The sequence below is a fragment of the Halichoeres trimaculatus genome, unplaced genomic scaffold (genome assembly GCF_033239565.1).
Source record: "Halichoeres trimaculatus isolate MK-OKI-2021-1 unplaced genomic scaffold, fHalTri1.1 fHalTri1_scaffold_8, whole genome shotgun sequence".
NCBI classification, from domain to species: Eukaryota; Metazoa; Chordata; class Actinopteri; order Labriformes; family Labridae; genus Halichoeres; species Halichoeres trimaculatus.
In genome coordinates, this window is record NW_027437186.1 from 12,328,822 (window position 1) to 12,342,094 (window position 13,273).

Below are 13,273 nucleotides of genomic sequence, written 5' to 3' on the forward strand. Positions count from 1 at the left end.
GGGAGGCAAGGAGTGATTCATTGTCAGATAACTAGACTGAATAATTCACAGGAGATGGATGGATTGATGGATGGATGGATGGATGGATGGATGGATGGATGGATGGATGGATGGATGGATGGATGGATGTTGTCCTCAGCATTGTTTTGACAGTACTTTTCTTCTCTGTTTGTGTCTGTGTAGTTAAATCCTTCCCGGTCCAGTCAGCCCTCTGCATTCTATATTTTGGGATCAATAACCAGCAGAGCATCAAAAAAGGAAGAATAAGCACAGCCTGAAGGTAAGTCTTATTATCTGGTCCTCACTGAAGAGTTGCTGTTTTGTCTCATTAATATTTCAGCTCTGAATGCTTCCTCGCAGAGTTAAAGGCTGCACTGAAAAAATCCCCTCACTAATAAAACAGAATGCAATAAAATGAAGTGATGGATTCCATTTGCTTTATTGGCTGAACCTTGTCATTGATTTGCATGTGTGAGGGAAGTGAGAGGCTGTGGTCTGAACTTATATTTGCTGTTCTGTCTTTGAGACAGTTTGACATGCACACTGTGTGGTTCACACATCTTTCCATCACAAAGATACAGAATATAAATAAACTCCACCCTGACCAGTTCGATGACCGAGATATTAGACAAGCATCTGTCAATGCACAGGCTTTACGAGAGGAACAGATGTTACACAGTCCCTGATTTCCTATAGCCTATGTTTGAGTGGATCCAAATCCAATCAAACAAGTTGGGACACTGTGTAAAATGTGTCAAACAGAAATGTTGGTTTGCAAACCATTTATGATATATGTATGGGATGAATGTGATCTCCTGGGCCTGGAGGCAGCACCTGCATTCAAAACAGACAAGACTCTGTAGTGGAAATCACTGCATGGCCTCAAAATCACTTTCAAAAATCACTGACTGTGAGCAGTTTGTCACTCAGTCAGAAATGCAGGTTAAAACTGTACCTGTAAAAGAGGAAGTCCTGTATAATCATGATTCAGAAACAGCAGTGACTTCTCTGAGCCTGAGCTCGTTTAATGGACTGAGGCAAAAGTCTGACAAATTGAAATCTGACATTCCTTCAGGAAATTATCAAGTGCTCATAGTGTGTAGTTTACACTGCTCACAAAGGCAAATTTCTAATTAGGCAATCATATAGCAGCATCTCTGCAGAATGTAGACATGGTGAAGACGACAAAGTTTAAACTGAGCATCACAATAAAGAAGGTGATTTCAGAGACTTTACATATGGTGTGAATGTTGGTCTGAGTATTTCAGAAACAGCTGATCTCCTGGGATTTCAACTCACAACCATCTCTAGGGTTTACAGAGAACGGTCCCAAAAAGAGAAAATATCCAGTGAGCAGCAGTTCTGTGGGACAAAATGCCTTGTTGATGCCAGAGGTCAGAGGAGAATAGACAGACTGGTTGGAGCTGATAGAAAAACAACAGTAACTCAAATAACCACTGGTTACAACCGAGGTCTGCAGAAGAGCATCTCTGTTCGCACAACACATCCAACCTTGAGGCAGATGGGCTACAGCAGCAGAAGACCACACCGGGTGACCCTCCTGTCAGCTAAGAACAGGAAACTGAGGCTACAATTCACACAGCAACACCGAAACTGGAAAATTGAAGATTGGAAAAACGTTGCCTGGTCTGATGAGTCTGGATTTCTGCTCCACATTCAGATGGTAGGGTCAGAATTTGGCATCAACAACATGAAAGCATGGATCCATCCTGCCTTGTATCAACAGTTCAGGCTGCTGCTGCTGGTGTAATGGCGTGGGGGATATTTTCTTGGCTCACTTTGGGCCCCTTAGTACCAACTGAGCATGGTTTAAAGTCCACAGCCTACCTGAGTATTGTTGCTGACCATGTCCATCCCTTTATGAGCACAGTGTACCCATCTTCTGATGGCTACTTCCAGCAGGAGCAAATCTGCAGCAACTGTGTGATGCTATCATGTCAATATGGACCAAACTCTCTGAGGAATGTTTCCAGTACCTTGTTGAATCTATGCCACCAAGGATTAAGGCAGTTCTGAAGAAAAAAGGGGTCCAACCCTTGCAGGTAAAGTGTGCCTCAAAAAGTGACCAGTGGACCCTGAATTTCAAATCAAGGAGATATCAAAGCATTTATTTCAAGCACTTGTCATTGTCTATAATTGTCACTTTCTTTGACTTTGCAGTAAAGGAGTGTCATTTTGGAAAATTAAGCAGCATTCACCAGTAATAAAAAAATGTTCTCTCAGTGTTAGAATAAATACCTAGTCTTTCTGAACTGCTGTAGCTTTTTGTTAAAAACAAAAAATTCATCACAATTCCCCCAGACATAGAACTATTCATTTAATGAACCTTTAAAATTATAGTCAATTTACTTGAGGATCCTTTTTCTAATTCTGAGACAAACAGCCTGACCTTCTAAAAGTCATGTTTTAACATTTTCAGATTAAGCAGCAGTACCTTGTTACATCCAAAACAACAACAAGCCATGGCTGACTTTGATAGAAGAGGAAAAATCCACTTCATTCTGAGCTTTTATCAAGTTTCTGGCTCTCTCTTTCCCTTGTATGCCTTATCACAGTCTCTTTTTTACTGTGTCAGAGAGGTCAGTCTCCCCAAAAAACAACATTTCCTGTCTGAGTGAGCATTTCTAAAACTGAACAGACACTCACACTTTCATTTCCTTCTTAAGAGACTGAAAAGTTCTCAAGCTTAAATAAATAAACTTAGTAAAAATACATAAACAATTAGTCAGACTCTCTGCCTGACTGTAAATGATGAGAAAAAAAGCCTCAGTTCATTTTGACACTCTTGTTTCATAACATGTAAAAAAGAGAATGACATTAAGGAAGTCCCAGCTTCCCTTTTGTGGATCCCGGCAGTGAAATCTGATGGACGGCTTCAGACTTTTTTTAAAACACCATAAATTGCAACAGCACATCCGGTAAGGGAAATGAAGATTTGAGGTTGGATTTGATGAGGGGACCTTCTCAAGTGCACGTCTCCTAGCTGAAGTCTGCGGGTGTGTTGGTGCGTGACGGGTCAGTCCATTACTGTACTTCTAAAAGTGTGCTCTCCTTCTCAGAGGTTCCCGGCTGAGAGAGGAAAAAAATGAACCTGCCGTCCAGAGAGGAGTGCGAGGGGTGGGACCATGCACAGGTAGCTCTTTTCATGAGTAAGGTGAGTCACGTTGACAGACCATAGGCTCATGTGTGGACTTGTGTTTAATCTTTTTATGTATCCCATCATAAATCACAAAGTGCATATAATGACAGAAGGAGACTAAACTGACGTGTTTTCTGCTCTTAGAATAAAATGCCAGACTGTGCTAATGTGGTAAACAGACTGAGGATTAATGGAAAAAAACTTCTGGTGAGTCAGTCCTTCATACTTTTCCTCTACCTGTCTCTCCTTGGTTATCACGTTTTCTAATTTGTTGAAGACTAAGTCATGGCTGTGATTCAGTGTTATTACAATTAGATCCTGATTGAAAATCCACCGAAGTAATCATGGCTATAATTATTGTGTAATCAAAACAGCAGATTGATTATAGGTCTTTGTGTTATTTCTGGTTTTCGTGACTAGCTGTAGAAGTTTAAAGAGTTAGTCTTTACGATACCATATCTAGTTACTTCTTGACACTTGTTTACTGAAAAGGTTCACATAAAGCTGAAACTTGGATCTGTGAAGGGGAACTGGTTGTGAATCTCAGATCTTGTTTTGAGATATTCAAGGGAAGCTTTAATGGATCACCAGAGCTCACAGACACAGAACAGGCCGTATCAGCTGCAAAGTAATCCTATCAGGAAAATTAACTGTTGGCATGTTTGTAAGGTGGAGAGGTTTATTTACGTGACCGATGCTGATTTCTGTGGATGAAACTTTTTCGAAGATGTAAATCTTGATGTGGTTTTAAAGAATGGCGTTAACATGAAGGAAAAACACTAACTTGAATATGTCATGAGCATTATTTGGAGACCAAACTGACCAACTATGGCACCAGCTGTCCTGAAAGGTACAGATATTTCTAGGGGTGCACTTGTGCTAAGGGTGTAAGCATCTGACAACACAGGGTTCACTCCAGAGGTGGACCACTTGTTAAAGAATAAGAAACAGAACAGGAAACAGGACAGATCATTATCTTCAACCTCTGCCTTCAAACACAAAACAGGAGTTGCTTATTAACCACGTTTCAACTGTTTTGCATTACTGAATGAATTTGGTGTTTTTGAATAAGTGATATCAATGCAGCACAAAAAAATGTGCAATATCTAAAACACAAATACAGTCAATCATTATAACATTGTAAATATATTCTGCACGGCAAGAGCCGGTTTCTGTTTTGGAACCTCAAAGTAATAACAGATCATTTTAGTCCTGAAAACATTTCAATTCATTAAAAATCTTGGCTGCAGGAATGTGTTTTTGGATGTTGTCAGATATTTTACACAAGCATAGTGTGGAATGACAGCACTCAGCAGAACAAAACAAGGTCCAAAAAAATCACATTTGTGGAAATTTACACTGGGCTGATTTTGGGCCAGATTCCTCCCAGTCCCTGGGGACAAAACTCAGCAAAAGCCAGATCTTCTGATGGTTCCCAAATTCCTTTTGTTACACTTTTCTTGTGGTGTGATGTAAAGAAATATTTTTGCTTCCCTGATCGTTCAATATCTGCGCTTCATAAATCCTGTGGTGTGTTAGGGTGAGGCAGAGGGCAGCCAGGCGTGCACTCTGTGGATTGTTTGGTGGAACAATAGACAATCAGGAAGCAAGCTGACTCGAGCAAGCTTGAAAAATGCAGCCATGGCAACAACAGTGAGCTCAAAACAGAAACATAGATGGACGTCAGACATGGAGGGGCAGTTTGGTGGCAACAACATAAATGTTTAGACAATTACTGTGAAACATGACAAGTGAAGTTACAGGTATCAAAGCAGTGAGCTACATTTAGCTGGTAACCATAAAGGGTGTAAAGTCAGGTTTGACCACGAGAGATTACCAGTGAATCTATTTCCCCTGATTCACACATACAGTGTGAGCACCACGCTGCACAGCCCCACGGTTTTTGGGTGCACACCAATTCATGATGGATGCATCTCTGGCAGTGCCATAGCAGCTGGATACCCAAGATCAAGATCACAGGAGAACCACATGTTCCTGCAGGAATCCCACCCATGACAGTGTACTTTTATGGTGATTAATTCGTATGTTAAACTCACCTAGCCCTCCCACAACTTCAGCACCTTCAGTACATGTCCTCTCCTTTCTGTTTGTGTCCTTATATTAAAAAAAGTGCTGTATCTTTTAGAAATATGAAGTCTTTTACCTCCAAGATTAACTTTTCTTCATCCATAATGTCAGATTGATTCCCTCTGGATCTGACCTGCTGATGACTTCTGGCCATGTGCTAATGACATAGAGAGCCACTACATGGTGCTCTGTTTTGGAATGACCAGATACTCAGATCCTTTTTGTGTCTGATTTCCACTTTGGTACGATCTGCTCTGCAAAGATTGACGCATATGTCGGCAAAATTAGACTCTCAGCACAACAGCCATGCAAAGCTGTTGGTGATCGCAGCGCTGGCGGACTGCAATGGGTGCTGTGTGAATGCAATGATTGACTAAAGTGAAGTATAGCGCAGTGTGGTGCTTACACTTTTTGTGGGAATTAGAGGTTAGTGTGACTTATGCTGCCAATTTGTGTGCTTCAGACACAACGACCAAACTATTTTCAAAACTGTGTGCTATACTGGAAATTCCTAGGTTGGGCCCAGCCCATGTAAAAAAGTAAAACAGAAGATTCTCAGTTGGGCCAAGCCCAAATCTTTGATCAAAGGGAGAAAGAAAGGAGGCAGCAAAAGAGTGCTTAGTTCACTCTTACGTCTCTTTCCACTTTATCCAGGTGTGCAGGGTATATATACAGTGTGACAAACAAGATTGCATAATTATGACCTTAAAGATATCCTCTGAGTCCATGAGCTGTAAGTAGTGCTGAGTATATGGTGGTGTGGAATTACATATTGATGAGTCGTGTAAAAGATTAACCTTGAGACAAGAGACCCCTTTCTTACATGGTACATACTGATGTGGCAGGTCAACCTCAAGACTGCAGATCCCCTCCTCACACTGTTGTAAAAAATTCCTTATACCACTTTGAAGTAGATGAACTGCACATTTTGAAGAGTATAGTATTTTTAAAGTGACTGAATGAATTAATAGTTATTGTTCTGGTCGTTTTAATTAAGACATTAAAAATTAATCAATCCGGGTCAAATCAGTGATGAAACCCAATCCAGAAACCAATCCTTAAAAACTTCACAATGTCTCTTTTTCTTGAATAAACTGAATTTTAAGCTTAAAATTACATCATATTTGAAACTTCCAAAGTTGAAGAACAATGGAGAGTCAACCCGAAAAGAAGCATGAGCAGTGTGTGTGTGTGTGTGTGTGTGTGTGTGTGTGTGTGTGTGTGTGTGTGTGTGTGTGTGTGTGTGTGTGTGTGTGTGTGTGTGTGTTAATCACTTCCCTCACTTCTCCAGTGAGTAAATACCGGTCCTTCTCTCATGGAAGTTCATCTGCTGCAACTTCTCCTTTGATTTCATTCTCAGCTCATGGATTGTTAAGGGCTTTTCCTGTGTGTGCACACACTGACACACTGAGTGCAGGTGTGAGGTGTGTGTGTGAGTGTGTCTGTATGAGGGAGTAAGAACTGTGAAATGAGACTGCACTAATAAAGCTGTGATCCCCACTTAGGTAAGTATCATTAAATCTGCTTCAGTCAGAGGAGGGAAAAGAGGATTTTGTAGTGAATCAACTGTGACGTGGCTTCATAACTTCCTAATACTGAGTGTTTGGAGGATCCTAATAATACCTCAGTGATGCTTTTAACTCATCAGAGTGTCTTCAGAAGCCCTCATTCATTAGCTTTCTTTGAGCGGCCACTTCCAAACATTTCTTTTAAAGTAAAAAACGGGAGCATCACTCTTATCTCCCGTCATTATGCACTGACCCTGAACTGATTCCATTTCAGATGGGGAATTGCATCGTGGAAATATTTCCCCTGAAACACCCTCGCTGTGGATTTTTATCACTCCGAGTGATGAATGTTTCAGAGCAGAGGCTTTGATGTGCAAGTTACCAGTGCAGAACTGAAAAATACATACAGTGGGTGCATGTGTGTGTGTGTGTGTGTGTGAGTGTGTGTATGGACTGATAGATCCACAGCCACAGGTTCAGCAGACACACCTGGGCTCTATTAGGGTCAGGTAAACCCACGCTCGTATTGAACAGGAATATTTCACCATGGCTGGATACACACACCTTCAATAGAGCGAGCTTCAAGGCTACAGACTCGGGCAAATATTCCCACTCATACTCTATCAATTCCTGCAGCGAGGTATATGGATGTTTGTTGTTTGCTGTATTTGATTTTCTGCCTCACCGGCGGCGAGGATCTATGGAGGAGTCTGTCAGTCAGTCCGTCCACACACTTTGTCCAAACTGATATCAACAACCACCACTACTACTTCATGGGCTTCTGTGAAATCCTGCACAGACATCGACGTTACCCAGAGGATGAATCTCATTAATTGTTGAGAAGCACTGAGGTTTTCTCCAGCACATTAATATCTCAGAGAGAAATATATCAACTGTGTTAAATGTTGAATTCTGATTGGTTAAAAATCACATCACCCCAGTGGTGATTACTTCTTAATAACAAAATCAACAACCAGCTCCCACAAACTGTATCAGATCAAACCAATTTACTGCAACAAGTTCCAGCACACTTCACCTCGACCTGTTGAGACTGACAAAAATGTGACTTTCCTCCAGCACTCTAAATCAGTAAACATGGAAAATCTTTATTTTCATTTTAATTCATTTGCGTTGGTAAAGAATTGACTGAGTGAAATCAGACGTAAACAAACAGGGCTCTAGACATTACTTAGTTCTTTTTTATTCAAGTTCAAAATTTAAAATTGAAAAATGCCAATGTTTTAACTTTCTCTTAATGATGAGTTTAATTTAAAAAATAAGCTGATTAGAAAAAAAAAATGTTGTGAAAGTTTTTCCAAAGATGGAATATGGGGGTAGATTTCACAAAGTTGCATAAACACACTTCATCTTAGTCTCAAGTATAGATCAGTGGTGTGTGATTGATGCTTTGGTCGCTCTTGGGATAATTTCTTTTCAGATTTGGCCGACAAAGTTGAATTTTAGGATCACCTGACAAAGCAAAACATGTCAAATGTCTTTGAGGATAATAAATTATCCCAAAGCACACTGGGTAACTGGTGCAGGTGTTGGCAGAGCTTACAGTCATCAACAAACAGAATTTAAATACAGGAAATAAATCCATTGATTCACAGCGTGTCTAAGTCTCTACAACAACACCAAGTGAGAAGAGAGATCAGTGTTTTTCTCTTATTGAAAACGATTTCTGTGATTAATTTTGTAGTGATGGTGGACACAGGAGCTTAACTGACGGACAGAAAAAGGACAGAAGAGCAGAAGAAAGCTAAGCATGAGAGTGATACGGCCCGAGCTCAGGTTGTATCACTCTATAACACAGGGGTTAAGCTGTTTGTGATTATGTTCATTCCAACCCACAGTCAGCAGTTATTCTGCAGTGGTCTGTTAAAACTTGAGAGTCTATCAATAAAATGAAGAGTGAGGTTACGTTAGCTCTGTTTGGTAGATGAGCGCTGGCTGGGAATAACCAGCCATACAGATTGCAGACACGTCCCAGACCATTGGGCTGTCAACGTTGCATATAGAAGGCTACTCAACTACTGTAAGAACTCACAGTTTACTTGTTAACATATTAGCCTACAGCTATATGTAGCACCCAAGCTCTGGTCTAAGAATATGAGACAATGCAGAAGTGTTAAAATCTGCTGTTTTTTGAGTGTTCGCTTAAGGCTGGCTCTGGAAGTACTGGAAGTCACAAACACACCAAGCCAAATTAAGAGGTTTTCACAGCAGAAATTAACCTATTTACAACCTGGTTCAAACAATTTTACTATCAGCACACTCTGTACAGGGGGTGAATGTTTTCCTAACTTGGCAGTTCAGAGGATATTAAGATCGTAAGCTCCCCCAATCAGAGGCACAGCTCAGGGTCATGTGACGGACAGGCGCCCTAAAGCTATACACGAAGCCCTTGCTACCACCAATATGTCCGCTATGTGCATGTGCTTCATTTTCTGTCTCAGAGACAGACGGGAGACTATGTCCATATTTTGCAAAATCTATGGTAGCACTGGGCTGCTATTAGCGCTACATATAGCAGGTTACTGACATACGGTTCAAACTTACGTTTGCCTGTTATCATGCGCTATGTAACTGCACTGATTTATACTATCCTGTCAAATTATATCCAGTAAAAAGTAGACTTGAACAGAAAAAAGTTAGTTTCAAAACAAATACATCACCTGGTTAAAAGTCACATTTTTATGACAGTGTACGCGAGACTCGGGACCAGAAGGTAGCGAGGCAGTGGGTCTCTAAATCAATGTGACAAAAGTTGATTGTAACGTGCTACAAAATTTTAAACTGAATTTTGTCACACAGTGCATGTGGTTGCCCTGTGAATGTTCAATACTCAGTATACATATGTGATGTATGGGTAGTGATGACTGTGCTGTCCCCAGTGGAGTCCAAGACACTACACCTCACACATGCAGTGCCCTCCTTACATTTCCCCCTCCCTCTTTCTCTCAGGTGATGTGTGAAAACACAAACGTCCAAATCTGTTTACCCAGAGGTGTGGAGGACTTTTTACAGCCAGCTTCAGAATAGTGTTGTTTGGCCTGTGAAGGGCATGGCAAAAAAGTTTGAGAACAGTTAAATCATCTGATGGATTACCTGACCTGAATACTGTGCTGAGAGTCCTTCTGTGTTTATAAAGAGTGTCTGCCCCTTCACCTTGTACTTTCCACTCACTTCACCGTACCTTTCACAAAAGTGTGCTCGCGTCCGGTCTACAGCCAGCATCCTCATATTTATGCTTTGACATCTTGAGTCAAAAAAGTTTTTAGTGAGAGCCAGGGGTTGATTCAGAGGGGGGCCCAGGCCCCCTTCAAAACCTGACCGGTGACCCCAGAAATCACCCCAAAAGCTAAACTATAATTGGTTATTTTACTTGTCAGAGGCCTGTAGTCAACATTGAGGGTTTGGGCTGTGTGCCAACAGGCTGCTCAGTTTTCTTCATTGTGGTACACTATGTAATGCTCTTAATGTGTGCGGCCTGCTGCGAGTTACAGCAGGTGGCGCTCTTCAACACTTTAATCATGAAAGTTGTAGCTTGTTTTATCCTTGGTTCCTCTTCTATTTTTTTATCTGGGAGTGAAATGTTAGTTCCTGTTGCAAGAGGATTTTACAACAGCTGTAACTGTAACCTTTGCTGCTTTAGTGTGAAAGTTGAAGCACAGTTTCAATCAAGGGGAAATGAAAGGACTTCTGCAGATCTAAACGTGTTTTTATTATCATTCTCAACTTGTACTACCAACTTTTTTACTCATAGCATGTCACCAGGTGTTTTTGCAGGGGCAGCCAGAGTGGCCATTGCACCCTTGAAATCCAATGGCCAACCCCAGTGGGCAGCCAAACTTCTCAAATCAACATTGTCTCTTTGGCCTTGCCAAAGACAGATCTTAGCCTAGAGAGTTGATTTTTCTTTGCACTTAAATGAAGAAACTTTTCCATCCATTATAGTTTGCTTTAACTTAAGACTTTGAACCTCAGGTTTTTCAGCCTATAATAAGCTATAAAAAAAGAGTTTTGTGTTGACTTTCTATTATGTTACATAAGAATATCACATTTGTTGATACCATAATGTTAGCAGATAGAGTAAATATGATAAGACAGAATGAGCATTATTAATCTTTGTGTGTGCATATACTAGGGATGCACCAACCCAACTTTTCTGGTTCCAATACCAGGGCTTTGGGTAAAAAAAAAAAAAAAAAAAGGCATAGAGCTGGTTGCCTGGATCGGCACCATGGATCGGCCCCTTCCCACCGATACCGATCCAACTTTAAGGGGCACCGATACCTGATACTAGTATCGGTATCGTGTATCCCTAAAGGTACCGTGTTTAGGTACCTTAACGCATCCTTATTTCTGTGAGGGAGTTGAAGAGTAGGTGATTTTCCATGCTGGACACAAACACAGCATTTCAAGGTCATATATTGAAGAATAAATATGTTAAATTGAGAAGATTTTATATTTTATTACCAAACAAATTGACATTTTTTACCACATAAACACACAAAAGTACCAAAAATTGGTACCGTTGAGTTAGGATACTGGGAATCGGTACCGTATTGTCTCAAATGTTAAAGGTGCCCATCCCTAGACCTGTCAATCTCTAATTGTATTTCAACAGACTTATATTTGACATCAAAGATACTGAATAACATCTGGAACAGTTTTCCCACAATACTGCACTGAATGATGCTTGTGATACTTGTATATAAACAGTTTTGAGAAGCAGGATGCAGGTTTATCTCTGGTAACCTTAAATCAAGACAGAAACAATACTAGGCTCTCCTTATGCAAGCTTCATTTGGTCCCTGTGCTCTTATACTTATGCAACTTGTTATCCGAGTTCTTGTACAAATAAATGAAACACTCATCAGACCCATAATATATGCCAACAACAACAACAGCAATAGCAGCAACAATAAGCACCTGCTGTACATTAAATTTAGCTTTAAATGGTTTAAACACAAAAGGAAAACGCGGCAAAACTAGAATAATGATGATTTGTAAGAATGATAAGTTACAAATTCTCCTTAACAGGAGTGATTGAGATTAAAAATCATTAATAAGAAAGATTTGAAATAATTACAATAACAAAAAGAAAAATGACTGAAAAGTGATAAATTGGGAAAGTATTGTCTTTTTTATTGATTTTTTTTTTTCTTCAGACTTTTACCGTCTTCTAAAACGTATTAAGCGGAACAGAATTTCCTTTTAGAAATATAAATCAGAGGTGCAATCTTGAAGTTTTAAAGGATGTGATGCAATTTTAATGTTAAATTCTCCCAATTCTTGATAACAATAAGGGGGAAAAAAGAATGGTGGAAATATTTTTTCTTTGCACAACGGGCTCTTTTCTGCTTGAGATTAAAAATTCAGAATTTCTGAGCCTAAACTCATCACACAAGAGGAAACTTCATGTCAATTAAAGAATGAAAAAACAGACTCGCTCCAAGTATTCTCATAACAGCTCCTTTAGAAAAAAGTCTGGAAAGTGTTGAATTTTTAAACACAAAATGAGTTGATTTACATGTTTTTCTCTAGGGCAGCAGCATGACTTGAATGTGATAGCTCTGCCTGACGTTCAGCAGAGGAAGAAGAAGAAGAATTATAGTTTATGATAAGTTGGGTTTGACTCATCAGTAACTCAGCATGCGTACGAGGGCAGAGAGGGCCTGCACTCTGGGCTCTGAATATCACCCTGCTGCTGCAGCTGAGCTTTCCCTTTGGCTCACTTTGAATATTCATATCATGTTTATACAGAACATGGAGCAAAGGTCACAAAGATCCCATGTAAAGAGGCACAGGGAAGTAGGCAACACGGATCTGGGCTGCATTCAAGGATAAGGTAGAGGACTGCCACGCATGTGCTGAATGTACAGAATATCCAGTTAGAAAGGAGCTACAGTCAGCCGCAGGGTTAGCTTCAGGCAGTGGTTCCCAAACTTTTCAGATGATATTTGACCTCTGAGCCATGTGGCCCCTACTCTCACACACATGTAGCAGCTAGAAAAAGAAATGTGTATGGAACGGCTGAAATACACCGGATGAGTCTGCAGTGCCTCTCCGTTACATCACAGCAAATGGATCAAATAGGTTTCCATTCAAATCAAAATGTTAACTAACCACAGGAGTCGATAGTTCAACGAGAGTCTTGTGCGTGTATTTATTTTGGCATTGCAATTCACGGATCTATAAAAGGAAGCCCATCATGTGAATTTTTGGCAAAGTGAGCAGGGACCTCAGACTGTAGCCTATGTCTGTTTATACGCCAGTTTTAAAATGTAATCAGGCTGTTTTCAGGTCACAATTTTATTTTTAGTTTAAAATACGTCACTATGCGTTCGTACCCCTGGGAGTATGAGTACCCCAGTTTGGGGGGGTCAGATGACCTTGTGAAATGAATTAAATTAATATTGTGTAGCGTGAATCGGTGTCAAAGAATGACTAGTTAATTATTAACAGCAGAATGCCAGCATTCCACCGGAGGAAAGTATAACTTTCAAAA

The 13,273-nt window shown here is 40.3% G+C and overlaps 1 protein-coding gene across 2 annotated transcripts in view; it reads left to right on the plus strand.

The window, feature by feature from the left end:
- The first annotated feature begins 200 nt into the window (after positions 1 to 200).
- Positions 201 to 13,273, plus strand: part of blnk (B cell linker) — a 50,093-nt gene continuing 37,020 nt past the window's right edge. The window contains exons 1-3 of one of the 2 annotated variants that reach the window (XM_074675518.1): positions 201 to 280; positions 3,081 to 3,175; positions 3,305 to 3,367. In XM_074675518.1, coding sequence (XP_074531619.1) covers positions 3,107 to 3,175; positions 3,305 to 3,367 — 132 coding nt within the window. In that variant the 5' untranslated portion in view covers positions 201 to 280; positions 3,081 to 3,106. Of the gene's footprint in view, positions 281 to 2,988; positions 3,176 to 3,304; positions 3,368 to 13,273 lie in introns of those variants that run through there. The other variant, XM_074675517.1, reaches the window with a different exon arrangement.